This window comes from Scyliorhinus torazame, chromosome 2 (assembly GCF_047496885.1).
Source record: "Scyliorhinus torazame isolate Kashiwa2021f chromosome 2, sScyTor2.1, whole genome shotgun sequence".
In the NCBI taxonomy this organism is placed as follows: Eukaryota; Metazoa; Chordata; class Chondrichthyes; order Carcharhiniformes; family Scyliorhinidae; genus Scyliorhinus; species Scyliorhinus torazame.
Window position 1 is genome coordinate 297,725,415 of NC_092708.1, and position 26,827 is coordinate 297,752,241.

A 26,827-nucleotide genomic window follows, 5' to 3' on the forward strand; every position below is an offset into this window, starting at 1 on the left:
CAACTTGTCCAAATCCCGCTGAAGCATCTCTGCATCCTCCTCACAACTCACCCTCCCACCCAACTTTGTATCATCTGCAAATTTGGAGATCATGGGCGGGATTCTCCCAGCCCCGCGCCGGAGAATCCCTGCGAACGGGCCACGCCACCCCGATGCCGGCACGCGATTCTCCGTCGGCACCATCGGCGCCGGCGTGGTTGGCACGGCACCGGTCGCGGGCCGCTCTACGCGACCGGCCCGCCGATTCTCCAGCCCAGATGGGCTGAGCGGCCGTAGGAAAGGAGCCGAGTCCTGCCGGTGCCGTTCTAACCTGCTCTGGGCCGGCGGGACCTCGGCGTGTAAGGGTCAGGTGGTGGCCTGTGGGGGGGAGAGAGGGGTCCGATCCCGGGGGGGGGGCCTCTGATGTGGCCTGGCCCGCGATCGCGACCCACCGATCGGCGGGCAGGATCTGTGGCTGGGGGCCTCCTTTCAGCCCTGCGCCATGTTGCGTCGGGGCCAGCGTGTTGAAAGAGGCCACTGAGCATGCGCGCATTGGCGCCACTGCGCATGTCCTCATTGGCGCAGGCGCAACTGCGCAGACGCGGATCCCGCAGCACCCAGTTTGCGTCGGGATCTTCAGCTGGAGTGGCGCAAACCGCTCCAGTGCCATGCTGGCTGTCTGTAGGGGCCAGAATTAGATGTGGGAGCGGCCCGTTCACGCGCCGTAAAACGCGACGGCGTTTACGATGGCGTGGACACTCTGCTGCGGGATTGGAGAATCCCACTCACTATATTTAGTTCCCTTGTCCAAATCATTAATATATAATGTGAACAGTTGGGGTCCGAGCACAGGTCTCTGTAGTACCCCACTAGTCACTGCCTGCCAAGCGGAAAAATACCCATTTATTCTCACTGTTTACTTCCTTTCTGCCAACCAGCTTTCTGTCCATCTCAAGACACTACCCGCAATCCCATGCACTTTAACTTTACATAGTAATCTGCTATGTAAAACCTTATTGAAAGACTTCTGAAAGTCTATATTAACCACATCCACCAGTGCTCCCTGGTCAACTCTATTAGTTACATCTTCAAAGAATTCCAGTAGATTTGTCAAGTATGATTTCCCTTTCATAAATCCATGCTGACTTGTCTCATTATACCTCTGGTTTCCAAATGCTGCGCTATGAAATCCTTGATAATGGACTCTAGCAACTTCCCTACTACTTACGTTAGGCTCACTGGTCTATAGTTCCCTGTTTTCTCTCCACCTCCCTTTCTGTATAGCGGGCTTATATTAGCTACCCTCCAATCTGTAGGAACCAATCCAGAGTCCAAAGAATTTGGAAAAAAGACCATCAATGGATCTACTATTTCTAAGGCTGAGCAGGGGAAATGAGGAATACAAAAGTTCCAAAAGAGAACACTATGCTGGTTTTCTGACAGTGGAACTCAGACATTTCGGCACCTGAGAGATTGGTGGGATTTGGTTCGATTGGTTGGCTGGTGTGCAATGAATTGGCCAAAAGGTCATATTCTGCCTGGTTACAGGTGGTGATTGGAAATTGGAGTGGGATGATTGTTCTTCAAAGAACAAAGGAAGGACAGCTGGGTCTCTGGATGCTGTGAGAAAAGAAGTTGCTCTCTTTCTTTCTCTTGTTTTTCTCCAGAAAAGCTGTATAGCTGCTGTATTTCTAAAAGTTCAGAGACCTGAGCGAACAGAAGTGAAAACCATTACAGACTCCAAACAGAAACTGAAAGTCTGGACTGAAGAAAAGTGTGCTAGAAAAGAACCATCTGAAACAAAGACTCTTAGCCTTTTTACTTGCTTCATTTATTTTTCACCCTTCTTTTCCCCTCTGTGTTTGTCTCTCTTGTGCGTGTAGAGGGTGGGGTAAGTTTAAGGGGGGGGGGTTAGGAATTAGTAATAGTTAACTTGTATCTGCTACATTTTTAATCGTAGTTATTGTTATTAATAAAATTAATTGTGTTTAAGTTTACAAACCTGGTGACTAGTTATCGGGCAGCCAAGGGCAAAAGACTTCGGGTTTTTTTCTAAGATTATTTAGTAATTTCAATTGTGCTGTAACTCCGGGTGAAGCGGGGCTTGAAATGACTGCACACTAGCCCAGGGGGTCATAACGATGATGCAGTGTTAAGACAGTGTTGTGCACATTGAAATTGGGCGGCAACAAGGGGAAATTCAGTTGTGATGCCCCTAAAGTGTAATTGCTTACCAGCAGTCTGTATTTAAGCTCACGCATGAAGAATTGTAAAATACCATACATCAGTCAGCGCCTATGAAACTGTAACTCAGGATGCACTACTTGAGGAGAAATAGGGGAACTTGGAAAAAATAGTTTATAGATCTGCATGGTGTTCTAATTCTACTTAAAGATTATTTCAGATTGGAAATATATAGAAAATTAATCTTGTAGATATCAGAATGGAACACATGGAACGTGGGACACAATTTCCTTCTGGGAGCCAGCATGAATATTTAAAAAGGGAAAGGAAGGTCACCCAAAACCAGGTTGCTGGGCAAGATAGTTGGGTAGCCAATGGCTTGTACCATGCCAGAAGTATCTGTTTTCTCCAGAAAATGATCTGAAGGTTTAAACAAAGATAAATGGGTGAGTGGCCCATGATCAGACATTTGATGCATAAAACAGTGTTTTCTGGTTCCATCTCGGGTTTCACCATGAAAAATTGAATTGGGAAACTGGAGATTAACAAACAAAAAGAAAGCAAGAGAGGGGATATACTGATAATTATCTCCTTCTGCAAGTTGAAATAAACAATCGTGTGTGCTGCACTAAACTGTAGTAGTGTAGATGCGCTAATTCTCTGGTCTCACTATAACTACAATGCAATAGTGCTGCAGCAACAGCCCCTATGCAGCATCCCCCTGATTGTATCGCCTGGTATCTGCAGGTTCCACCTTGGAGGCAGGAATCTAAAATGTTTCCAATCTAGGGAAATGACGCAGGGTTGGCCAGGTTTAGGAACAGGTACGAGTCCAAAAATTTACTGACTTGAAAAGTGTCTCCAAAGGCATCTCCATTAGCAGACCTTCAAAAGGCTGGAAGCATTGAGACTGAAGAAATGATCATCAAAAATGAAGGCAAAGCAATACCCAATTAAATTTCATAGAATTTCAGAAAGTTTACACTGCAAAAGTTTGGCCCATCGAGTCTGCACCGACCCTTGGAAAAAGCACCCTACCCAACCCCACACTTCCACCCAACCTTTTTGGGCACTATGGGCAATTTAGAATGGCCAATCCACCTAACGCAGACACGGGGAGAACATGCAGATTCTGCACACACAGTGACCCAAGCCGGGAATCGATCCTGGGACCCTGGAGCTCTGAAGAAACTGTGCTAACCACTGTGCTACCGTGCTGCCCCCATCAATGCCAGCTTTGTTCAGCTGTTGCGCCAACTGTATGGTACATTTATTCTAACCAAGTGAGAAGGAGTAAACTGGTTATCCTTTATTCAACCTTTTTGGATGGTTGCAACAAAGATTTAAGTTTCTTTTTTATGAGGCTATGCCTTTTCAAATCAGAATGTATTCAACTATTTAGGCAGTGAGCACTAAGAAGCAAATCAAACAAGATTTGCTTGAGTTAAAGAAAGAGCAAATTTATTAACTATGAAACCCAAGAAAAAAATTTGATAAAGTCCAATGAATTATTTTTTTTAATATACTGTTAAGTGTCCTTGAGACGCAGGTTGTTAAAAATTGCAGCTGATTTAAGTTAGCTAATTTCTTGGATGCGGTCAGATGGAGAAGCTGTTGCAATTATTACAAGATTTTGGTTCACAGTGGTTAGCACTGCTGCCTCACAGCACCAGGGACCCGGGTTTTATGAGTTTTGATGGGTTTCTGAATGCTTGTTTTGCCCCCTCATCTTGGAAGGTGGCCTTGCATTTTTAAGTAGTTTGTCTTGTTTCAAATTGGAAAACTTTCATTCAGTTCGAAGTTGGAATATCAAAATTTCTAAAATAAAGGAGCATACCCTCAAGACAATATTAGTACCAAGGGCGCAATTTAACGGAAACATTTCTCAGTGTCATTTTGGGCAGTTTGTGGGTTCTCGACGGCCGGTTGACGAGATCGTGGCCAGCACTTAGAGCCTGAAATGAGCCCTCGCAAGCTTTTCACCATTACTGGTTGTCTCGCCGTCTGATTCACCAAACTCGCGCCTCAGCGTCACGCTGCTAACAAGGGAGAGCTGCCTTTCAATGCTCCCTCACCACTCTCACCCAGTCAATACACAAGCATGGCAGCACGCAGACCTGCTCCTCACTTTGGGGATGTCGACCTGGTCAGGCTTCTCAACGCTGTGGATGCAAGACGGGACATTGTGTTCCCGCAAGGGGGTCAGAAGGCCAGAAGCAGGGCCATCAGTACCACCTGTGAGGCAGTGCCAGCGGCTGTCAGTTTGGGCAGCGTGACCAGGAGGATCAGCGTCCAATGTCCTAAGAAGACCAACAACCTCAAGCGAGCTGCAAGGTAAGTTACCACCTCTCTCCTGGCATCAATTCTGTCTGCCATCCTTCAAATTTCCAACCACTGCTCCCAACTCATAGAAAGCATTCTTTCTGGTTGTATCACAGCTTGGTGTGGTTCCTGCTCTCTCCAAGACCGCAGGAAACTACAAAAGGTTGTGAATGTAGCCCAAGCCATCACGCAAACCAGCCTCCCATCTATTGACTCTGTCTATAATTCCCACTGCCTCGGAAAGGCACCCAGCATAACGGTTTAGCACACTAGGCTAAATAGCTGGTTTGTAATGGAGAACAATGCCAGCAGCATGGGTTCAATTCCCGTACCGGCCTCCCCGAACAGGTGCCAGAATGTGGCGACTAGGGGCTTTTCACAGTAACTTCATTGAAGCCTACTTGTGACAATAAGCTATTATTATTATTAAGGACCCCAAGCATCCCGGACATACTCTCTTCCACTTTCTTCCATCAGGAAACAGAAACAAAAGTTTGAGGTCACGTACCAACTGACTCAAGAACAGGGGCGGAATTCTCCGAAACCACCCCGCGTCAGAGAATCGCCGGAGGCTGGCATGAATCCCGCCCCTGCCGAGTCCCGAAGTCTCCGCCACCAGAGATTCGGCGGGGGCGGGAATCGCGCCGTGTCGGTCAGCGGGGGCGGGAATTGCACCGCGCCAGTCAGCGGGCCCACCCCCGCCGATTCTCCGGCCCCCGATGGGCCGAAGTCCCGCTGCTGGAATGCCTGTCCCGCCAGCGTGGATTAAACCACCTTTTGAACGGCGGGACAAGGCGGCGCGGGCAGGCTCCAGGGTCCGGGGGGGGGGGGCGTGGGGCGATCTGGCCCCGGGAGGTGCCCCCACAGTGGCCTGGCCCGCGATCGGGGCCCACCGATCCGCGGGCGGGCCTGTGCCGTGGGGGCATTATTTTTCTTCAGCCTTCGCCATGGTCTTCACTATGGCAGAGGCGGAAGGGACCCCCCCGCGCATGCGCGGGGATGACGTCAGCAGTCGCTGACACTCCCGCGTATGCGCCGACCCGCGTCACCCGGGGAAGACCTTTCGGCCCCCGGCTGGCATGGTGCCAAAGGCCTTTCCCGCCAGCTGATGGAGCGCAAACCACTCCGGCGCGGGCCTAGCCCCTCAAGGTGAGGGCTTGGCCCCTAAAGGTGCGGAGACTTCCGCACCTTTGTGGCGGCCCGACGCCGGAGTGGTTCCCGCCACTCCATTACGCCGGAACCCCCCGCCCCACGGGTAGGGGAGAATCCCGCCCCAGCTTCTTCCCTGCTGCCATCAGACTTTGAATGGACCTACTTCATATTATGTTGATCTTTTTTCTACACCCTAGTTATGACAGTAGCATTACATTCTGTAGTCTCTCCTTCCTGACCTATATACTATATGTGTTGTCTGTATAGCATGCAAGAAACAATACTTTTCACTGTATACTAATACATGTGACAATAATAAATCAAATCCAACCCCTCAACGAATCATTGGCTGACACCACACATCCTTCCCACATCAGGACCGGGATTCTCCGACCCTGCGGCGGGTCAGAGAATCCCCGGGGAGAGGCGCGAATACTGCCCTGCCGCCCCGATGCCAGCTTCCCTATTCTCTGGCGCCGTTTTTTGGGCGGCAGCAGGATTCCCGCCACGCCAGTCGGGGGACGTTGACAGCAGGGTCAATAGCTGGGGACCTGGCTGAGGTGAATAGCACCGATCCCTGCGGTACCCCACTAGTCACTGCCTGCCAATTTGAAAAATACCCGTTAATCCCTACATTCCTGTCTTCCAACCGGTTTTCTATCCATCTCAATACACTACCCCAATCCCTTGCGCTTTAATTTTACAAGCTAATCTTTTACGCAGGACTTTGTCAAAAGCCTTCTGAAAGTCCAAATACACCACATCCACTGGCTCCCCTTCATCAATTCTACTAGTTACATCCTGGAAGAATTCCAGTCGATTTGTCAAGCATGATTTCCTCTTCATAAATCCAGGCTGACTCTGTCCGATCCTGCCACTGTTTTCTTAGTGCGCGGTTATAGAATCTTTGATAATGGGTTCTAGAATTTTCCCCACTACTGATGTCAGGCTTACTGGTCTATAATTCCCTGCTTTCTCCCCACCTCCCTTTTTATATCGTGGAGTGACATTGGCCACCCTCTAATCTGCAGGAACTGTTCCAGAGTCTATAGAATCCTGGAAGATCACCACCAATGCACCCACTATTTCTCGGGCCACTCCTTCAGTACCCTGGGATGTAGATTATCAGGCCCTGGGATTTATCAGCCTTCAATCTCATCAATTTCCCAAACACCATTTCTCTACCGATATTGATCACCTGCAGTTCCTCCCTCTCACTAAACCCTGCATTCCCCAACATTTCTGGTATCTGATTTGTGTCCTCATTTGTGAAGATAGAGCCAAAGTAAGTATTCAGCTGCTCAGCCACTTCTTTGTTCCCTATTATAAATTCCCCTGTTTCTGCCTGTAGGGGACCGACATTTGTCTTCACCAATCTTTTTCTCTTCACTTACCGATAGAAACATTTACTGTCAGTTTTTATGTTCCCTGCAAGCTTACTTTTGTATTCTATTTTCTACTTCTTAATCAATCCCTTGGTCTTTCTTTGCTGAATTCTGAACAGCTCCGAATCCTCAGACCTGTTGTTTTTCTTGGCCAATTTGTATGCTACTTCCTTGGATTGAGTACTACCTCTAAATTCCCTCATAAACCATGGATTGGCCACCTTTCCCATTATACTTTTGTGCCAGACAGGAATAAATAATTGTTGCAGTTCGTCCATGCGCTCTTTGAAATTTTGCCATTGTCGATCCAGTCATCCCTTTAAGTAACATTCCCCATCGATCATAGCCAACTCATGCCGCATTTCATCATAGTTTCCTTTATTAAAATTCAGGACCCTAGTCTCCGAATCAACTACTTCATTCTCCATCTTGATGAAAAATGCCAACATATTATGGTCGCTCATCCCCAAGGGGGTCTTGTACAACGAGATTGCCAATGATTCCATTCTCATTACACAATACCCAGTCTAGAATGGCCTGTTCTCTAGTTGGCTCCTTAACATATTGATCCAGAAAACCATCCCGAATACACTCCAGGAATTCCTCTTTTACGGTATTGTGGCTAATTTGATTTTCCCAATCTATACGCAGATTGAAATCACCCATAATTACAGTTGTTCGTTTATCAATGCATCTCTAATTTCCTGTTTAATGCCATTTCCAACAATATCAATGCAGTTTGGGGGTCCATATTTGGGGCCTAGCAACGTTTTCTGCCCCTTGCCATTTCTCAGCTCTGCCCGTACAGATTCCACAATGTCGGAGCTAATGTCCTCCCTCACTATTGTGTTAACTTCCTCCTTGACCAGCAATGCAACCCCAATGCTGTTTCCCTTTTGTCTGTCTTTCCTAAATGCTGAATACCCCTGGACATTCAGTTCCCATCCCTGGTGTCTCCGGAATCCTGACGATATCATACCAGTTCACATCTGTTTGTGCGATTAGTTCATTACTTTGTTGCGAATGTTCCCCGCTTTAAGGCACAAACCCTTTTGTCATAATATCCACTCATGTATATAATGAAGTGCAGACAGACAGTGATTGACACACAGGATGACCAGTGAGCACACAGCACAGTACAGCCAATCACCAGACAGGACACCACCACTATAAAGCCAGAGGGCACTAGGTTTCCCGTTCTCTCTGGACCCAGCCACTGAGACAGTCAGAGTCCACGGGCTAGCACAGTGCAAACACCATGCGGTAGCTAGTAAGTCTGGTCAGGCTAGTACAAGGTCTCCAGTCAGTTCAGTATAGTGTCAACCCACAGTTAAATATGTATGTTAGTTCTATCGTTCAATAAAACCGTGTTGGATCTTCTACAGTGTTAGACGTCTGTTTCTCGCATCGCTGCATCAAGTCCAGTCCACACCAAACCGACCTGCCTAACACATAACCTTGAAGCTTGTCTTTTTAAAAAAAAAACACTTTGTTAGGGTATTTGTAGTTTTTATAATAATAACAATAACAGCAACATAAACATGGTACATAAAACATTTCCACCCCTATTCCGTGCATCATACCCCAAATAATGAAACAAACTTCGGGCATGCCCAAAACATGTGGACATGATTTGCTGGGCCTCCCGTGCACCTCGCACACCTGTCATCTGCCCCAAAGAACTTGCTCATCCGGGCCACTGTCATGTATGCCCGGTGAACTTCCTTAAATTGTATCAGGCTAAGCCTGGCACATGATAAGGATGTGTTAACCCTGCTTAAGACATCCGCCCACAGACCTGCCTCTATCTCTCCCCCTAGCTCATCTTCCCACTTGCCCTTTAGTTTCTCTATTCCTCTGCCTCCGTAAGTACTTGGTAGATATCTGATACCTTCCCCTCTCCCACCCATGTTCTGGAAACTACCTTGTCCTGTATTCCCCGTGGTGGCAGGAGCGGGAAGGTCGGAACCTGCCTTCTCAGAAAATCTCGTACCTGCAGATACCTAAACCCTGCTGGCAATTCAAATTTCTCATCTAAATCCTTCAAGCTAGGGAAGCTCCGGTCTATGAATAGATCTCCCATCTTCACAATTCCTGCTCTCTGCCATCCCCGGAACCCACCATCTAGTCTACCTGAACAAACCGATGGTAGTTGTATATCGGGGCCCAAACCGATGCTCCCTCCGCCCTCCTGTATTTCCTCCACTGCCCCCAGATTCCCAAAGCCACTACTACCACCGGGTTTGTGGAGTATCGGGCCGGCGAGAATGGAAGAGGAGCTGTTATCAGTACCTCCAAACGTGTGTTGTGACGCAATGTCAACTATACTCGTTCCCATGCCGACCCCCCCCCGACCCCCGACCCCCCCCCCCCCCCCCCCCCCCCCCCACCCCCACCCCCCCCGACCCCCAACTACCCACTTCCTAATCTTGGCTTTATTAGCCACTCAGTGTAATTACAAAAGTTCGCCATGCCAACCCACCCTTCCCCCGACTGCGCTCCAACAAAACTTACTTCACTCGCGTGGTTTTACCCGCCCACACGAAGCCCGAGATCATCTTATTCACCCATTTAAAAAAGGCTCTCAGGATGAAGATGGGGAGGCACTGAAAGACAAACAGGAATCTGGAGAGGACTGTCATTTTCACGGTCTGTACCCTCCCCGCCAGTGATAGCGGGAGCATGTCCCATCTCTTAAAGTCCTCTTTCATTTGTTCTACGAGCTGGGACAGGTTTAACTTGTGCAATGTTTCCCATTCCCAAGCCACCTGGATTCCCAGATAGCGAAAGCTCCTTCCTAACATTCTAAATGTCAGTTCTCCCAGTCTCCTCTCCTGCCCTCTCGCCTGGATTGCAAACATCTCAGTTTTCCCCGTGTTGAATTTATACCCCGTAAACCTGCCACATTCCCCTAAAATCCGCATAATTTCCCCCATCCCCTCTGATGGATCTGAAATGTACAGGAGCAAGTTATCCACGTAGAGCGAGACCCGTTGTTCCATCTCCCCCGAACCAGCCCTTTCCAGTTCCTAGAAGCTCTTAACGTCATAGCCAATGGCTCTTTGGCCAGAGCAAACAGCAGCGGAGAGAGGGGGCACTCTTGCCTCGTCCATCGGTGCAGTTTAAAATAGCCCGACATCAACCAATCCGTGCGCACATTTGCTAATGGTGCCTGATATAGCAACCGCACCCAGTCAATGAAGCCCTGACCAAACCCAAACCTTCCTAACACCTCCCACAAGTAATTCCACTCCACCCGATCAAATGCCTTCTCCACATCCATCCGCCCCCCCCCCCAGGGCATCATAATAATGTTTAAGAACCTTATAACATTGGCCGTGAGTTGCCAGCCCTTTACAAACCTCGTCTGGTCTTCCCCTATCACCCCCGGGACACAGTCCTTTATCCTTGTGGCCAGTATCTTAGCCAACAGTTTGCCGGCCACAATCAATAGGGAGATTGGCCTGTATGACCCATATTGCTCACGGTCCTTCTCCCGTTTCAGAATCAGTGAAAGGCTTGCGACATTGTTGGGGGAAGGACTCCCTTCTCCCTTGCCTCACTAAATGGCCTCACCAGCAGTGGGCCCAATATCTCCGAGAACCTTTGTAGAATTTCACCGGGTAGCTGTCCGGCCCGGGACCTTGCCCGACTGCATGCCCTCCAGCCCCTCCATTATTTCTTCAATTTCAATTGGGGTTCTCAGCCCTTCCACCAGTTCCTCTTCCACCCTCGGGAACCTCAACTCACCCCGGAACTGCCTCATCCCCTCAACCCCAACCGGGGGTTCTGTCTCGTATATTACTGTAGAAATCCTTAAATACCTCATTCACCCCCACTGGGTCCAGGACTGCCTTCCCACCTCTGTTATTTACTCTCCCTATTTCCCTGGCCGCCTCCTTTTTCCTAAGCTGGTGCGCTATCATTCTGCTAGCCTTTTCCCCATACTCGTATACTGCTCCCCTTGCCTTCTTCAGTTGTTCCATCGCCTTCCCTGTAGATAACAGCCCAAACACCACCTGTAACCTCCGCCGCTCCTTCAGTAACCCCACGTCCGTGGCTTTCGAATATCTCCTATCCACCCGGAGTGTCTCCCCAACCAGCCTGTCCCTCTCTGCTCGTTCCACCTTTTCTCTATGGGCCGTATCGAAATTAATTCCCCTCTAACCACTGTCCTCAGAGCTTCCCACACCGTTGCTGCCGGGACTTCCCCCGTATCATTAATTTCCAGATAATTCTGGATGGACTTGCTCACCTGCCTATAGACCGCCTCATCCGCTAATCGTCCCACACCCAACCTCCATAACGGGTGCTGCCCTCTTTCCATACTGACCCGTAGATCCACCCAATGTGGGGCATGATCCGACACCGCGATTGCCGAGTACTTGGTATCCACAACCCGCGGCAGTAGAGCCCAGCTCAGGATAAAAAAGTCGATCCGAGAATATACCTTGTGGACGTGGGAGAAAAAAGAAAATTCCTTCGCTCTTGGCCGTCCAAACCTCCATGGGTCTACCCCCCATCTGCTCCATAAACCCCTTTAGTACCTTCGCCATGGCTGGTACCCTCCCGGTCCTAGATTTTGACCGGTCTAATCCTGGATCACTGACTGTGTTGAAATCTCCCCCCATGATCAAATTATGCAACTCTAGGTCTGGGATCGTACCTAACACCAGCCTCATAAATTCCACATCATCCCAGTTTGGAGCATATACGTTCACATGTACCACCCGCATGCCTTCAAGCCTCCCACTCACCATTATGTACCTGCCCCACGTATCTGCCACGATTCTCCCTGCCTTAAATGCCACCCGTTTGTTAATCAGGATCGCAACCCCCTCCCCCACCGTCTTAGAGTCCAGCCCTGAATGGAATACCTGTCCAACCCACCCCTTCCTCAATCTGGTCTGATCCCACTTGTCCCCTAGTAACAGTTCCTCCCCTGTCAGCAGAGCAGCTAACCTTGTCTTTTTAACATTACTCGTCTGCTCCCAATATTTTTCACTGTGGCCCTATTTGAATCTGGCTCTCGGTTTATCTGCCTATCACTTTTCTTATTGCCCTTTTTTGTCCTTAGTTTTTGTTCTTATTTCCTTCTCCTCTGACTCCTTGCATAGGTTCCTACCCACCTGCTTTATTAGTTTAACCCCACCTCAGTCACTCTAGCAAATACTCCCCCTAGGACATCAGTGTGGGTGCACCCAGGTATAATCCATCCAGTTTGTACTGGTCTCACATCCCCCAGAACCGGTATTAATGCGCCAGGAATCTGAAACCCTCTCCCTCACACCATCTCTTCAGCGCGTATTTAGCCGGTATATCCTGCTGTTTCTACTCTGACTAACACGTGGCACTTGTAGTAATCCTGAGATTACTACTTTAAAGGTCCGACTTCTCAACTTTCTTCCTAACTCCCTATCTTCTGCTTTTAGGACCTCATCCCTTTTTTTAACTATGTCATTGGTACCGATGTGAAACACGATCACTGGCTGTTGATCCTCCCCCTCCAGAATGTCCTGGAACTGCTCAGAGACATCCTTGACCCGAGCACCAGGGAGGCAACATATCATCCTGGAGTCTCGCATGCGTCCCCAGAAACACCTATCTATTCCTCTTACAATTAAACCCCGATAACTATTGCATTCCCACACTTTTAATTCCTCCCCTCTGCAGCAGAACCAACCATGGTGCAACAAATTTGGCTGCTGCTGCTTTTCCCCGAGAGGTCATTGCCCTCAACAGTATCCAAAGTGTTTTGCAGGGGAATGGCCACAGGAGATTCCTGCACTGCCTGCCTAGGTCTCTTGTTTTAACTAACTGGTGGTCACCCATTCCCTTCCCTTCCTGTCTGTGGAGTCTGAGCCTGCAGTGTGACCACCTCTCTATACATGCTAGCCACGATCCACGGATGCTCCGCAGTGTCCCCAGCCATTGCTCCAGCTCCGAAGCTTCGGGCTCCAGGAGCTGCAGCTGGAGATATGTCCTGCACACCTGCTAGCCCCGGCACTGGAAATGTTCCTGGCCTCCCACATGGAGCAAGGGAGGCAAACCGAGGCTTTGAGATCTCCTGCCATGACGTAACCCTTTAAATTAAACCTTTAGAAGATGCTTATATCAGATTATATCCAATTCTCTTGTCCTCGTAACTACCAATTATACCCTTGCAGATTCTGAACCACAAAACAGATTTCCAAACCATAAAAGTGATAGAAGTTGTGAAGACTTGCCGACTTTACCCATTACTTATCAATCAGCTCTCTCTCTTCTAGCCTCTTCTCCCAGTTCCACCTAACTCCCTTTCCACGCAACTCCAAAAGCACTCTCATTCAGCCAACCAGCACACATAATATAGACAGGGAGCATAGCCATCCATGCATCCTAATAAAGCCAGGATTGCTCTCCTGGTTTGATTGTGTTGGAACAATGATAGATGTAAAACCATAAGGTTACAGATTATAGGAGTACATTGGCCTCAGCAAGGCTTTCTGTGTGCGAGGACTCAGGATTGAGGGGCATTGAAATGAAAACCAGCTTTAATTCAATTTGTCTTATTCCAATTAATTTGTTCCAACATTACAATGGTTTGTAGTGGTCCAGTTTCCTCACCTACGTTTGTGTTTAACCTTTGATGCTTTTTCACTTCTGAAAATTGCAGAAAGAGTATATATAGGTCACCCAGCTGTTGCAGTTAATTAGTTTGAAAGCTATAAGCTCTTAAACAAATATTTTTCTCATACAAAAGTAGCAGAACCATTTGTGACAAATTCCTAAATCTATGGAAATGTATAGGCCGAAAAATCAATGTGTGGGTTGGAGAATGCTTGATGTCAATGCAAGTGAAAAGATATCTGTGTTCATTGCACCTATACTTAACATAAGAGCATCCCAAAGCACTTCACAAGTAGATATAAAGAAAATGGATGCTGAGTCAGGAACGGACAGTGTGAGAAGGATGATAGAAGGGTAGGGTTAATTATGTTCTTTAAGGGACAGCACGGTGGCGCAGTGGGTTATCACTGTGGCCTCATGGCGCTGAGGTCCCAGGTTTGATCCTGGCTCTGGGATCCATGTGGAGTTTGCACATTCTCCCCGTGTTTTTGTGGGTTTCACCCCCACAACCCAAAAATGTGCAAGCTAGGTGGATTGGCCACACTAACTTGCCCCTTAATTGGAACAAAAAAATGAATTGGGTGCTCTAAATTTTTTTTTTTTTAAATTATGTTTTTAAAGGTGGAGAGAGAGTTGTAAATACAGAGAGGTTTACAGAAAGCGTTCAAAATGAGAAGGACTCAGGCAGCTGAATGCTCAGTCATCAATGGAGTGTTGAAGGAAAGAGCAATGCACAGAAGTTCAAGAGCAGAGGAACAAAAGGGGACATAAGGCTGGAGAAGACTGCAGGGTTATGATGGTGTAAAGCATTCAGGAACTTATAGATTATTGATAACAATTTGGATTTGATTTGTCCAGTGTACCGAGGTACAGTGAAAAGTATTGCTCTGCGTACAGTCCAGACAGATTGTTCCATATATGAAAAAGCATAGTGCATACATAAATACACAATGTAAATACATAGGCACAGGCATCAGGTGAGCATACAGAGTTTAGTACTACTCAGTAGAGAAGATGTGTGAATAGATTAGTTCAGTCCATAAGAGCGTTGTTCAGGAGTCTGGTAACAGCGGGGAAGAAGCTGCTTTTGAACCTGTTAGTGTGTGTTCTCAGACTTTTGTATCTCCTGCCCGATGGACGAGGTTGGAAAAGAGAATAACCCAGGTGGGTGTCGTCTTTGATTATGCTGCCCGCCTTCCCAAGGCAGCAGGACATGTGGACAGAGTCAATGGAAGGGAGGCTCTGGTTCATGTGATGGACTGGGCTGTGTTCACGACTGTCTGTAGTTTCCTACGGTCTTGGGCCGTATTTTCACTTGCACATGTTCAGAGAAGGATTCTGTGTTGGTCAGTGAGGAAGGAGTTACTGCAGAACAGGATGCATGGAGCAGGATTTTGGACATAGGGGTTATGAAAGATGGAGGTCTGCAAAATAAATGTTTCAGCAGTTGGGCATACGTTACAATGGGATGTATAGGGTGGAGGGGCTGAAGCATGGACAGAGGCAGGCAATACTGCAGAGCTGGAGGTATAATTGTAGATAAATAGGGTATGAGACTTAGAACTCAACTCAATGTCAAAGAGAGAAGCAAAATTGCAAAGTAATCCGGCTCAGCTTGGGAAAGTGTCAGGGAAAGAGAATGTGATTAGTGGCAAGGAAACAGAGCTTGTGATGGGGCTGAATATGGTGTCGCCAGTAATCCTGGTAATAAATGTTCATCCAACACTTGATTTTGACAAGCAGCCTGACTATACTGAGGTATGTGAAGCGTCAAGAAAATGGTAGCAAGGGCTACGTATTACCAAATTACATATAGAGCTGTACAGTTGCATGTGAGTAGTGTGCACCTGTGCCAATTTTAAACTATCTAGTTGATTTTTGCTATACAGTGTTACATTTATGACTGGCCCTCAGATCATAAAGGAAAAATCTAGTTTAGATTTTTAAATCAAGGAAATTATGAATTCAAGACTCTTAACTAAAGCATGAATATAAACATGCAAATTTAGTTCACAGAATGTCGATAGAAGTTACCTTTCTGTGAATAAATATCCAATTCAAGTAAGCTTTCATGGTTTTTTTTCTGAAATTAAGACTTGGGAATGTTTATTCGGAATTTTTCAATGCATCTTGGAGCACTCAACAAAATACTTGTGAAAATATGTATGTTTGTCTTACCCTGTGAATAATCTTTCTCTGCATCTTTGTACTGCTTTAGAGTGGCATAGAGGTTTGCTCTGTTGAAATATATGTGAGCTGAATAAGGACTAAGTTTAATAGCTTCTGCAAAGTCTTCAAATGCCTCTTCAGCACGTCGAAGCAGAACACGGCATATGGCTCGATTCAACAAAGCAGATTCATCTTTTGGTTGCAGATCAATTGCCTTGGTGTAGTAGTCATGAGCCTGGGAAATAATGCATTGAGATTATTAAAATGATAACATTTCATTGGTGGAATGCCTTTGAAATTAGCATATGGTTTACATATTTGTACTCATTAATCATGTATCAGATAATTAAGCAATAAAACACTTGTTTTGACAAATGACTAACCTGTATGTTGCACATCCAATCATAGCCGTAAGAAAATAAAGCTGCCAAATATTGAATATTAAATGAAATTCTCAATTGTTTCTGCTCGCATATGTAATGAAATATACCAGAATCCTTTATTAATTTGACATTTTCAGCCTAGATTGTTTTATACGCAGAACTGCTAAAAATCACAGAATCGCAGAGTCACCCCATCATGTCTGAACTGGCTCTCCAAATGAGCATTATGATTTGTGCCATTCTCCTGCCTTTTACCCATATTCCTGCACATTGTTTTTAGTCAAATAATCATCTTATGCCATCTTGAATGTCTTGATTAAGCCTGCATCCACCACACTTCCAGGCAACGCATCCCAGACCCAAACCTCTTGCTGTGTGACAAAGATTTTTCTTAATAGCATTTGCTTCTTTTGCAAATCACTTTAAATCTGTGTCCTCTCATTCTTGATCCTTTTTATGAACAGGAATAGTTAATAATAATAATCTTTATTAGTGTCACTAAAGGGCTTTCATTAACACTGTAATGAAACTACTGTGAAAATCCCCTAGTCGCCACACTCCGGCACCTGTTCTGGTACACAGAGGGAAAATTCAGAATGTCCAATTCACTTAACAAGTATGTCTTTCAGGACTTGTGGGAGGAAATCTACGCCGACATGGGGAGAACGTGCAGACTCCGCATAGACAGTGACCCAAGGCAGGAATCAAACCCAGGTCCCTGGTGCTGTGAAGCAACAGTGCTAACCACTGTGCTGCCATGCCCACTCCCATCATGATTTTGAACACCTCTAGCCTCTTGGCCTTTGCCTCTCCAAGGAGAACAGTCCCAACTTCTCCAATTTATCTTCATAATTGAAGTTTCTCATCCCTGGAATTATGCATCCGAATCTCTTCTGCGCTTTCACCACCTTCCTAAAATGTGGTGCCCAGAACTACACTCAATACTCCAGCTGAGGTCTCATTCGTGTCTTGTATAAGTTCAGCATACCTCTTTGCTCTTGCACTCTATGTACTATTAATAAAGTCTAGAATACTATAAAACTTTATTAACTGCTCTCTCCACCTGTCATGCCACCTTCAATGATCTATGCACATATACACACAGGTCCCTCCGCTCCTGCACATCCTTTAAGAGTTGCACCCATTTTTTAATATTCACTCTCCATGTTTTTCCTACCAAAATGAATCACCTCACACTTCTCTGTATTGAAATTCATCTGCCACCAACTTGTTTGTGTCCTTTTGAGGTTCTACATTGTCCTCCTTACAGTTTACAATGCTTCCAAGTTCTATATCATCCACAAACTTTGAAATTGTTCCCTGCATACCAAGATCTAGATCATTGATCATTAACATATATCAGGGGAAACAAGAGTCCCAATACTAATCACTGGGGAACACTACTACAACCTTCCTCCAGCCCAAAAGATATCCATTCACCATTACTGCTGATTTCCCACTACTCAGCCAATTCTGTATCCACCTTTCTACCGTCCCTTTTATTCCATGAGCTATACTTTTTCTCACAAGTCTGTGGTGCAGCACTGTAGTGAATACCTTTTCAAAGTCCATGTACACCTCAATAGTATTACCCTCATCAACCCTCTCAGTTAACTCTTCAAAACATTTCAACAATTTTGGTAAATATGAAGCATACTACAGGAGAAAAAGGCTGATGATTGGTTGATGAGCCAACTCTGATTGGCAGATCATTACCACGAGGAACACAACAGAGAACTGTGGCTCCCCAAGCACCCAGATAATTCAAAACAGACCCCAGGCTTCAACATACTTATTTTGATTGCAGAGAATATGTATAAATGTCTGTCACTTCTAACAAGCTTAAAAGAGCAGCTACGAGCTCGACTGATCATCTTAAATTTGTTCTTAGTGTAGCTATTAGAACACTCAAGAATGCTTGCAAATGTTTGTCACGATATGCACTCATGCACATAATGAGATACAGACAGGCAGTGACAGACACCCAGTACAGCCAATCAACACACAGGACAGAACACAACCAATCACCAGGCAGAACATTAGAAGGTGGTTTCCCACTATAAAACACACGAGGCATCAGCACTCTGCCTCTTTCCACTGGTAACAACTGTAGTGACAGGGTGTATATATCAGTTAGCACCTTCCACATGTAGCTCAGAGCTAGTCTGGTCTAAATAGTTATAGTAAGCATGCTTAGATTAGTAGAGTGTCAAACCCACAGCGAACTGTGTGCACTGCATAACAAGTTCAATAAAGCATATTGAACGAACATCAAAGTTTGGAGTCTACTTTCAAGTACAACTGCATCCAGTTCCAGTCCGTGTTACCTCAGGGTGATTAACACGATATGGTACCAGTCGTCTACTTTCTCGAAGTGGCTTACCTCGAGTGATTCCGTGACGACCAGCAAGTGCCATCCTGCGGCATGGAGAAGATCCAGGCCCCTCCACAGCTGCGGACCTCCGGCAAACTCTGAGCCAACTAGCGGGTCTTCAAGCAAAGGTTCCTTCTCTACATTAAGGCTTCAGGCCTTGAGGATGCGTCCGAAGCCAGAAAAACTGTGCTGCTCATATCAACTGCGGGGGACTAAGCCATCCAGATTTTCAACTCACTTGGTAGACAGACACTGGGTCCCGGTTGGATCTGCCGCCTGCTGGCTCCACCCAGTAAGGCAGAGTATAAGAGCCCGGGTTCTCCCAGCAGCCGCATTCTGTAACTGAGCTGCTGGGGAACAAGTCTTGCTTACACCAATCACCCCCTCCCTCCCACCGGCGCACCCCACGGCCGCTCCCTTCCCGGGTGGATCGGTCTTCCTCCCGTGCCCGCCCAGGAGTAAGGAAACAGGGACGAACAGCGCCAGGCTCCCAGAGACGACAGTGCCCGAGCCAGCACCTGCACCACCACCGGGGCTGAGGCGATCGACTAGGACAACCAGGGCACCCGCTCGACTCGTGGAATCCGTGTGACAAAAATCTGTAAATAAGTCTGACAAAACCTGTAAATAGTTAACTGTTGAGCTCAATGCATAGCCACTGTATGAAAATAATTCCAGGACCAGCTTTGTAAACCCGTACCACCATGCGACCCACCACCCCGCCGGGTTCCTTATTAACTAGGGGTGAATGTGGTGGTATGTATTAGGGGTAGTACGGTACCTGTGATGCCAAGAGGCTATTGGTTGACAGACGCTGGGTCCTGGTTGGATCTGCCGCCTGCTGGCTCCACCCGGTAAGGCAGAGTATAAGAGCCCGGGTTCTCCCAGCAGCCGCATTCTGTAACTGAGCTGCTGGGGAACAGGTCTTGCTTAATAAAGCCTCGATTGATTTCATCACTTCTTGACTCGTGAGTAATTGATTGTGCTACACACTGGTGACAACTATAGTGACAGTCAGGGTGTATATATCAGTTAGCACCTTCAACACGTGGCTCAGCGCTAGTCTGGTCTAGTTAGTTATAGTAAGCATGCTTAGATTAGTAGAGTGTCAAACCCACAGCGATCTGTGTGCACTCCATAACAAGTTCAATAAAGCGTATTAAACGAACATCAAAGTTTGGAGTCTACTTTCAAGTACAACTGCATCCAGTTGCAGTCCGTGTTACCCCAGGGTGATGAACACGACAATGCTGTCCAATCGTGGAATCACATCTGACAAGAGACATTTTGTTTTGGGTTTTGCAAGGGCAAGCTGATTGAGTACTGTCTATATTTTGAATATTTTGAATAACCAAAGAAACATGGGCTGGAATTTTCCAGCCATTCTTGCCGGTGGAATCTTCTGGTCCTGCCGACAGTAAATTCTTGCTGCAAGTTTTCTGATGTTGGGGGGCGGTGGCGAGGGTATAGAAATGGAAAACCCGTTGACAGTTGCAGATTTCCTCCGCCACCGGGAAACATGCCGCAGGGGCGAGAGCAAAATCCCACCCATGTTGTTTGGTTCGATCAACCAATCACTTGGACATATGGCCTCTGTACTTGGCATCACGCCAGCACTGAAATTCATATGTGGGATTGCTGAAGTGCATAGTATGCAGAATGTCTTTCTAGACTTCCAGAAGCATCCTGTTGGTTGAAAATACCACTCCTGTAGCCACTGCATAGTAGCAACATGAAAGGGCTTGTTTAATCTGCTGTTCAAATTTTTTAGATTCTTTGCTTTTCCAGGGTAATTTGAGATAAACTGGGCAATTTCCAGGTCCGAAAGTCTTCAGCCCATTTGCAAGCCTGTGTGATGCACAGTGAACAGAATAGCCATTGGCCCACACGATAGCTTGGATTTCTGTGTCAAGCTTGAAAGGTGAGCAAGTGGTTGGGGCCCTATTTACAAGATTGCTCATCAGGCTAATCTTATAGCTTACAAGTCCCAATTATATAGATCAGTGTTAGGCAGTAGCGCAGAACCCATTAGTGAATTTCTTAACTCGCATGTCGAAGAAAGGGAGTATGTTTTATTGCTCCATCTCAAATGGGAATTTCAGTACAGGATGAAGCTGCATTAAGCTGTGTAAGGAAACCATTACTAAGAGCTGCAGATTCATGGGTAGGGGGTATGGGCTCGTTCCAATAAAGACACATTTCTTTGTGCAAACTAACATAAATGTTAGTGAGCATTGGACCTAGAGGGAATCTCGGGCTGAACCACCTATTTGGTATAATTAAAACTGAACTTGGCTGTGGAGCAAATGCTGGTGACTTCCTTCAGCAGCTTTTTAAATAAGCTCACAGTGTCAAAAAAGCACAAAGATAAGGTGTTGCTATCAATATGTCGGTTGCTTATAATCTTCACAAAGGCGAAAGGATCCTTCACCATGTGCATAGAAAACTCACAAGTAGTAATTTGCACAATCAGTTACCCAACTCATGCAGTGCAGAACTGAACATTAATAAAGAGCGTGATTTTGAACATGTTAAACAAGCCATTTCACACGGCTCCTATTCAGTGGCTATACGAATGGTAATTTTGACTAACAGGATGCCGATGTCAGTCCAAAAGGACAATCTGCCTGACTCACAAATGAGCAATGTTATGTATGAATTTCAGTGCCAGGTTGATGCCAGGTACATATGCTGTCCCAATGATTGGCTGATTGAATCAAACAGTATGTTCCTCCAGTTGTTCAACAGTACGTTCCTTTGGTTGTTCACAACAGGCAAAATACAAACCATACCCAAACAGCCCGCTCTTGCAAAACCTAAAACAAAACTGTTTTACTGTTCAATGTGATTCTATGATTAGGTAGCACTTGCTGAACAATCCTAAATGTACTAATAGCTGTAACCAATTTCACATGATCAGTCTTGGTTGTAACAAGGCTCATTTCCACTTGCTAATAGCAACATATATTTATTTGCAGGGTCCCAGTCTCTGCGAAAAAATGGACTATGTTTGAACTTTGCATCTTTTGTTGAATTATCCGGGAGTTTGGAGGACCTATACTTCCCCGTTGCTTTCTCCATGGGAATTCTTCGACCAATCAGAGTCAATTTGTCAACCAATGAGCACTCTTTTCTCCTGTAGTATTGATTTTGTGATAGTTTGAAATTTGGTATTCTTGTGTTTGTCCTGATTGGCAACATGACTCTCCATTCAGCAATATTCATGTTCTGTACTACCAAGTGACTGCTCCAAACATACCACTTATTCCGATCTGAGACCAGACCCCAACAGTAGCTAGGACACTGGACCGAAGCCCCAATATTTTAGGTTACTTTGTAAGACTGTGGGGAAAGAATACTAAAGGAGTGATTGCATGATAAAATAGGGATTTGTAAAACAATACTTTATTATGAAAACAATATTAAACTCTTTAACATCACACCTGAAATTAGCTTACAATTACCCCTTAAACAATACACCTCCATACAGTAAATACAATAGCCTTAATTACTATTTCTATTTCCAATTATGCAACAAGAAGGAAAAAAAAAACATATAGCTCTTCATCCATCCCACATCCCAATAGCACAGATGAATACTTGCTTTCCAGAAAATTTGGCTCCTGTTAAAACCACTGCAGACTCTGGCTGGATTTCTTCAAAAAGTTGTTCAACTGGTTTGTTTCAGTTTTCCCCTTGTCTTCAGACAAGTCTGCACTGCTTTAAATACTATTACTCTTTTTTACCTACCCTACTGGGAGCAAAAGACCTTATTTGTGGTTCAAAGGGTCATCAGAACTCATTCAAAAAGCTTTCTCAAAATGGCTGAATACCTTAGTTCCACCCAGCAATGACATCATCTCCCAAGCTTAAAATAAATTAACTCTCCAGGCTGAAAACGCATTAAATTCCCAGGGACTCTTCCGAGTCAAACAACATTACATTAGCCCAGGCTGAAAACACATTATTCTGGTCAATTTCACCTCTGGCTCCTAAATGCTTTCTGGTCTTGCAAAAACAAGATCATTTTTAAAGCACGACTACTGCAGTCAAACACACTGTAACCCAGGCTTTTAACCCTTAAATTGCCAAATGTTTAGAATATATCTAAAATCCTCCATTTGTCACACACTTCACTTGCGTTGTGGAGCCCCCAAGATCAAGTGTTTCTGTCAGCCAAGTTAGTATAAGGATGCGAGGGAAAATACTCACTATTTAGATGGGAAACTAGTGAAGTGAATTGTGTATTAGTCAATTCTTCTGCTCCAGTCGTAATTTTTCCTTTTTTGCTGAGCTGGTGCACTTCTGAAAAATTGTCATTTTTTTCTGATTCCCCTGTCAAGTGTGTTATAGGTCCCTTTAGCATTATCAAAATAGGAAGCACAGCTTACATCAGAAAACAGGGTGAATCTAACCAATTCTCCCAGATATAAGCAAGCCCAAGGCCAGCACAAGCTCATTTTTTCCAGGAGTTAAAGATTGTGCTCACTGTGATTAGAGTAATTCTTTCTCTTCAGCATATGGCATGCTGCACCTCAAAGAGGCACTGGCTTGGAATCTAGGCAGGAAACTCTGTCTGAATTGGACAACATCAATGTCATTAAAATTACATCAAATGCGGGTAATGCAACAACATTGCTGGGTTATCAGAGATTGCCTCGTTTCATCCCAAGGCTTTGCAAACAGTCAAGAAGATCAATAATCAAAAACTTTGAAAGCATTATAGAATCTGCAAGCCTTGACGTCAGCATTGACAGAACATACTGAAATTATTCCAATATCTCAAAATTTCTTTGCTATACAAGATTTAATCCCAGTAGGCGGCATTATGTTGTTGGGTGTCAAAATATTGATTGTGGACAGATAAAGCACTTCTTTGATGGCACAAACCAATCAGTCTCTCAGTCGATCTCACCGCAATAATTCATTCCTGCATACTTTCTGACTCACCTCGTGCTTCTCTTGTGTCACATTCATTACATTTGTATGTTTATGGCTGTGATCTCTCTGCTACCATACATTTCAGCCTAAATACTTCCCTATCCTCATGTAAATACCCACACTCATGTCACAGATAGATTTTAACTTTTGAAGTTCACAAATTACATTTTGAGCCTATTCATAGTAAATGTCAATTTGGCGAAGTTAAAATCAATTCTGATGTTTCTGCCTAAATGCCATCCTACACATCAACCTGTACCGTGTCTCTACCCTCTGTTCTATCCACTCATGTCCTTACCTACTACTGTATCTTCCCGGGTGACGGTATGGACAGGATCCCTGGTCGTGCACTCAGAGCCTGCGTGTACCACCTGACAGAGGTATTCGCGGACATCTTTAACCTGTCCCGACTCCGCTCCGAGGTCCCCACCTGCTTCAAGAAGACCACCATCATCCCGGTGCCAAAGAAGAACCAGGCAACATGCCTCAATGACTACCATCCAGTGGCTCTGACATCAGTTGTAATGAAGTGCTTCAAGAGGTTAGTCATGAAGCGCATCAACTCCATACTCCAGAACTCCTTGATCCACTGTAATTCGCATACTGCCGCAACCGGTCCACAGCAGATGCCATCTCCCTGGCCCTACACTCATCCCTGGAGCATCTCGACAACAAGGACTCCTACATCAGACTATTATTTATTGACTGCAGCTCCGCCTTCAACACCATAGTCCCAGCCAAGCTCATATCAAAGCTCCAAAATCTAGGACTTGGCTCCTCACTCTGCAACTGGATCCTCGACTTTCTGACCCACAGACCACAATCAGTAGGAATAAATAACAACACCTCCTCCACAATAGTCCTCAATACCGGGGCTCTGCAAGGCTGTGTACTTAGCCCCCCACTATACTCCCTCTACACACATGACTGCGTGGCAACATTTGGTTCCAACTCCATCTACAAGTTTGCTGATGATACGAGCATAGTGGGTCGGTTCTCGAATAACAATGGGTCAGAATAGAGGAGGGAGTTAGAGAACCCAGTGGAGTGGTGCAGTAACACCAATCTATCCCTCAATGCCAGCAAAACTAAAGAGCTGGTCATTGACTTCAGGAAGCAAAGTACAGTACATACGCCTGTCAGCATCAACGGGGCCGAGGTGGAGATGGTTCAAATTCCTAGGGGTACACATCACCAAAAATCTCTCCTGGTCCAACCACATCGACGCTACCACCAATAAAGCACAACAGCACCTATACTTCCTCAGGAAAGTAAGGAAATTCGGCATGTCCAACTCTTATTAACTCTTACCAGCTTTTACAGATGCACCACAGAAAGCATCATATCTGGCTGCATCACAGCCTGGTATGGCAGCTGCTCGGCCCAAGATCGCAAGAAACTACAGAGAGTCATGAACACAGCCCAGTCCGTCATCCATCCATTGACTCCATCTACGCCTCCCGCTGCCTGGGGAAAGCGGGCAGCATAATCAAAGACCCCTCCCACCCAGCTTACTCACTCTTCCAACTTCTTCCATCGGGCAAAAGATACAAAAGTCTGAGAACACGAACAAACAGACTAAAAAACAGCTTCTCCCCTGCTGTTACCAGACTCCTAAACACCCTCTTATGGACTGACCTGATTAACTTCATGTATGCTTCACCCAATGCCGGTGTTTATGTAGTTACATTGTGTACCTTGTGTTGCCCAATATGCATTTTCATTTATTTTATTTTATTTTCATGTACTTAATGATCTGTTGAGCTGCTCGCAGAAAAATACTTTTCACTATAGCTCGGTACACGTGACAATAAACAAATCCATCGATCCATCTGCTTTATTTTCCTTTATCAGATCTGCTCTTGCTCACTCTCCTAGTAAGGGAGAGTTTCAGAAGACTACTGTATGATTGCATTCTCCATCAGCTTTTGCTTTGCTGAAACAAAGTCATGTAATATACTGGATTCATTATGTGGTTGCAAGAGTTCACCTCTTGCATCATTTTTTTCTAACTTTAATTCTCAATCATGATTACTTACTGCTATTATTTCATCCATATGCATACTACTGGTACCTACTATCTATCCTCACCTGCCCTACTTCTCATCTACATGCTGGACCTCAGCAGCATCATATGAAAATACATCATGTTCCACACGTGGTCTAACTAAAAAAATATAGGCCGGGATTCTCCGACCCTGCGCCGGGTCGGAGAATCCCTGGGGGGGGAGGCGTGAATCCCTCCCCACCAACGCCGGCTGCCCTATTCTCTGGCACCATTTTCCGGGGGCCGGCGGGCTTCCTGCCACGCCGGTCGAGGGCCGTTGACAGCGGCACCTCTGGCGATTCTCCGGGCCTCCATGTGCCACGTAGCCGCCAAGTTTTGTCCAGTCCCGCCGGTGTGAATTACTCACCTCAGACACGGTGGGATCTGGCAGGTAAATGTGCGGGGGAGGTCCTGGGGGGGTGGGGGGTGGGGGGATCCGACCCAAGGGAGGCCCACATGGTCGCCTGGCCCGCGATCGGGGCCTACCCAATCTGCGGGAGGGCTGGTTCCGTGGGGGCCTCATTTCCGTCACACCGAGCACTTGTAGGGCTCCGCCATATTGCCCAGGGGCCGGCGTGGAGAAGGGAAATTCCGCGCATGCGCGGAAATACAGCGCCCATTCCGCCCGTGTGCGGAAAAATGCCAGCCGGTCCGCATATGCGCTAGATCACGCCGGGCGTTCCGCGCATGCATGAAGTAGCGCCGGCCCTATGATGCCAGCTGGAGCTGCGGCTACCACTCCGGCGTCAACTTAGCCCCCGAGAAAGTGGAGAATTCCTCACTTTCAGGGGTTGTTGACGCCGTAGTGGTTGCCGTCTGTTTTCACGTCGGCGTGGGGACACTCCCTTCCCTCCCTTCCCCCCCCCCCCCCCCACCACCCAAGGCTGCGCTCAGTGTAATTTCCTGTGCTTGCTGGAGCATCTCCATGCAAGAATGGTATGCTATCTCCAATATCTCGGCCCTCCGACGCAACCCCCAGACCTCCCCCAACATGCCCCAACTCACCTATAAGGGGGTCATTGAGCCTCGCTGCACTGCACCTAATGCAGGCAGAGCACTCCGGGCCATTTTCCAGAATGGCAAAATGACACCCTGGCAATGCACTTGCCAGCCTGGCAGTACCACCTGGGCACACTGACAGTACCAGGCTGGTGTCTGGGTGGCACTGCCAGGGTGCCAGGCTGGCAAAGCCAAGGTTCCAGCTGGCACCAGGAGGGCCAGGGTACCACCCTGCTTGGAGGCCGACCACGCGGGCCCTCCTATCACCTGGGAGATCCCCTAG

At 46.5% G+C, this 26,827-nt stretch overlaps 1 protein-coding gene across 1 annotated transcript in view; it reads right to left on the reverse strand.

The window, feature by feature from the left end:
- Window positions 1-26,827, reverse strand: part of ttc6 (tetratricopeptide repeat domain 6) — a 554,053-nt gene that overhangs the window by 46,041 nt on the left and 481,185 nt on the right. Inside the window, exon 31 of the mRNA XM_072488749.1 lies at window positions 15,810-16,035. Coding sequence (XP_072344850.1) covers window positions 15,810-16,035 — 226 coding nt within the window. The remainder of the gene's footprint in view (window positions 1-15,809; window positions 16,036-26,827) is intronic.